This window comes from Arachis ipaensis, chromosome B08 (genome assembly GCF_000816755.2).
Source record: "Arachis ipaensis cultivar K30076 chromosome B08, Araip1.1, whole genome shotgun sequence".
Classification (NCBI taxonomy): domain Eukaryota; kingdom Viridiplantae; phylum Streptophyta; class Magnoliopsida; order Fabales; family Fabaceae; genus Arachis; species Arachis ipaensis.
In genome coordinates, this window is record NC_029792.2 from 10536555 (window position 1) to 10540093 (window position 3539).

A 3539-nucleotide genomic window follows, 5' to 3' on the forward strand; every position below is an offset into this window, starting at 1 on the left:
TAGTCTTTCTATATCGCCTATTAAGACAAGACTAATAGTCAACGATAGTACAAATCATATAGTCTTTTTATATAATTGTGAGTTTGAGATTGAAATTTAATATCTTATTTATTAATTTAAAAATTAATATTAAAATTTTAAATTTTATTTTTTAAAATTTTAATATTTTAATATTTAAAAAAAATAAATAATTAATAATTAATATTTTTAAAAATAAAGATAAAAGTTTTAATAATATTTTATATTTAAAATATATTCATATTAATTAATTAATTTTAAATTTATTTTTTGTACAAATTAAATTAAAATTTTATTTTTATTCAATTTTTATCTCTCACTTTACACCAAACATAATACTAAAATTTATTTTAATTTTAGTACATACCCCACCATGTGAATGGAGGAGAGCAGCGAGTCACACTCACAAGTCACAAGGTAGCACACTACCTCTCCCTAGTGTCTGTATGTATCTGAAAAAGCTGAGAGGGATAACATAAGATATTATCAGAGTAATGGAGAAGTGGAAGTTCCAAGGGAACCAAGGGCTGAAGAGTTCGGCGGTTTCAGTGAGAGGCGTGTTCAACGTGCTCATGCAGAGCATCAGTAAGGAGAAAGAGGTGGTTCGTCTTTGTCGTGTTGACCCTACGGATAACCCTTTGTTTAGTGCAGATCCTGTGGCTGCTCATGCTGTCTCTACCGCCGCGCACTCTGGCAACTTCAACTGTTACCCTCCCACCTTTGGCCTACCTCAAGCTAGAAGGTTTCTAATTTCTTGATCATTAATTGTCACATGTTGACTTAGTGGCAATTATTATTATTAATCTTCATTTTCATACGAAGAAAATATCTTCACGTGAATTGCTACTATTTAAAAAATTGTACATTATGATGATGTTGATGATTCGTTTAATTAAGTGTATAGTGCTCACCTTCTAGATTGTAGGAACTGGTTGGTTTGTGAACTTTTAGTCATCAATGGATTCCATTTTGGTGCGTGACTCTATCATTATAATGTTAAACTGTAATTGAGAGTGATAAAAACTTATCTGCAATTGTCTTCATATAAAGTTGATAATTAAGTACCATTAAATGATTTGATAGATTTGACTACATTATCGTCTAACGAATATCAATTATCTTTATATGTAAATAACTACTCGTCAAAATATGCTCATTAATGTTTGGTATTTGCCTATTTGGTAATAGAGGAAAGTCACATGCCGTTGGTGTTGATAAGATGGAATAATATGTGGTCTAAATCTAATCTGTTGTATGAGATGGGAACTTTCGAAACAGGGCAATTGCAGAATATCTGTCCAGAGATCTTCCAAACAAGCTATCAGCAGAAGATATATATGTTACAGATGGTGCCACACAAGCCATAGATATAATCTTACCAGTGTTTGCAACTCCAGGGGCTAACATTCTCCTTCCAAGACCAGGCTATCCTCAATATGAAACTCGTGCCGCTTTGTGCGGCCTTGAAGTCCGCCACTTTGATCTCTTGCCTAACAGTTCTTGGGAGGTAGACATTGATTCCCTTGAAGCTCTAGCAGATGACAAAACTGTGGCCATGGTTCTCATTAGTCCTAGCAATCCTTGTGGGAATGTCTTCACCTACCAACATTTAAAGAGGGTACATATGATATATGGACTATTCATTTAGCTTCTAGATATATGGCCTTTGCTAAGAACCAACATGTGATTATTGTAGGTTGCAGAGACTGCAAGGAAACTGGGGATCTTTGTAATATCTGATGAAGTTTATGCCCACATAGCTTTTGGGAGCAATCCATTTGTGCCTATGGGAGTATTTTCGTCAATAGCTCCCGTGATTACACTTGGCTCTATATCTAAAAGATGGATTCTTCCTGGTTGGAGATTTGGTTGGATAGCCACTTGTGATCCCCATGGAATTTTCCAAAAAACGGGGGTTAGTTTCATTTTATGCTTTTCATCTTAATCTTTATCTCTTTCTTCTTCTAATCACCACTCTAAAAACTCTTAATCTCGTTTATCTGGGATTATTATAGCATTTAATATTAAATGACTTTTTTTTCTTCTTTTTATCAGATTGCGGCAAATATCGAGAGCTATATGGAGATTACTAGTGACCCTCCAACTTTCATGCAGGTAACAAATGGAAACTAGCTTTTATTTATTTTTCTTTAGCGGTCTTTTTTATATCAAAAGAAGTGATCACTAGTAATGTATGCTCACAGGCAGCAATTCCTGAAATACTTGAGAGAATAAACGATGAATTTTATTCAAAAAATCTTGATATAACGAGGGAGGCTGCAAACGCACTCTATGAAAGATTTAAGGAGATCCCTTCCTTGATATGTCCTCATAAACCCGATGGAGCCATGGCTGTAATGGTACATAATAAAATATAGAGTAAATGGTCAAATTCGTTCACGAAAGATTTGTTTTTTCAAAATTTTAAGTTAATTACCTTAGTTTATTTGTTATTTTCTGGACTCGAACCCGTAACCTCTTAAATGAGTATGGAGAGATTATGCCATTTGAGTTATAACTCATTGGCATATTGTGGTATCAGTTAATGTATCATATTAGTAAATTTTGATACTATTATTGTCAGAAATGACGAAAGGACAAACATGACTTTAAAATTTTTAAAAGACAGAATTTAATTAAAAAATATTTAAAAGACCAATTTGAGAAATGAGTGATCTTTCATGGACTAATTCGACCAACTACTTATAAAATATGTTAAGAGTTACTAAAACAACGTTTTCATAAGAATTTAACGTGAACAAGGGATTACTATATGGAGCAGGTGCAGATAAACTTGTCACAAATTGAGGGCATTGCTGATGATGTGGACTTCTGTGTCAAGCTGGCCAAAGAGGAATCACTACTTATTCTTCCGGGTAAGTGATTGTTTAGACCAGAAAAAAACACGAGAGGAAGAAAATAATGAAGTATCTCTGAGAATCTGTGTGTTGAAAAATAATAATTATAGGTGTTATTGTTGGACTGAAGAACTGGCTTCGGGTTAGTTTCGGTTTGGAGCGTTCTGCAATTGAAGAAGGCCTTAGCAGGTTAAAAGCATTCTGCCTTAGACATGCCAAGATGTCTCAGCAAATTAGTGCGTGATTTGATGCTTTGGATTTCAACGTGAATTATGGATATCTATTCCCCACCATTGCTTTGTTGCAACGGTGTTTAATCCTATATTGCTATCAACAATAATGAAGAAGCTGGATTTGGTTGCTTCAGTTTCTATGGTTCTTCTGTATTATGTTTTCATTTCATTAATAAACTTTACACTTTTTATGTTATCACTTTATACCTACATCGTACATATCATATTCATGATGTGGATGTTCTAATTGTGCACTGTGGAGCAATGTCATTGTCAGAAATTGAGGTGTGGTGCAAGGAACCTTTGATGTATAATTGACCATTATTAATTAATAATATATTTAAATGCCTCAAATAATTTGATAGTTTTTAAATATTAACTCAAATTTATGCGAATTTTTATTTTATTTTTTATTTTTATCTGAAGTTTT

At 33.1% G+C, this 3539-nt stretch overlaps 1 protein-coding gene across 2 annotated transcripts; it reads left to right on the forward strand.

Annotated features, from left to right (window-relative positions):
- Nucleotides 376-3463, forward strand: LOC107613564 (probable aminotransferase TAT2). 2 transcript variants are annotated; one of them, XM_016315631.2, is made up of 7 exons: nucleotides 376-760; nucleotides 1297-1636; nucleotides 1715-1933; nucleotides 2074-2133; nucleotides 2223-2378; nucleotides 2801-2894; nucleotides 2987-3463. In XM_016315631.2, the coding sequence occupies exons 1-7, from the start codon at nucleotides 513-515 to the stop codon at nucleotides 3118-3120; spliced, it is 1251 nt and encodes a 416-aa protein (XP_016171117.1). In that variant the 5' UTR covers nucleotides 376-512; the 3' UTR covers nucleotides 3121-3463. The 2 variants fall into 2 exon arrangements, with proteins under 2 accessions (XP_016171117.1, XP_016171118.1); XM_016315632.2 differs by lacking the exon at nucleotides 2223-2378.

Coding starts and splice junctions, on each gene's coding strand:
- LOC107613564 (XM_016315631.2), top strand. CDS start 513: ATGGAGAAGTGGAAGTTCCAAGGGAACCAAGGGCTGAAGAGTTCGGCG. Junction 761..1,296: donor GGCCTACCTCAAGCTAGAAG/GTTTCTAATTTC, acceptor CTTTCGAAACAG/GGCAATTGCAGAATATCTGT. Junction 1,934..2,073: donor GAATTTTCCAAAAAACGGGG/GTTAGTTTCATT, acceptor TCTTTTTATCAG/ATTGCGGCAAATATCGAGAG.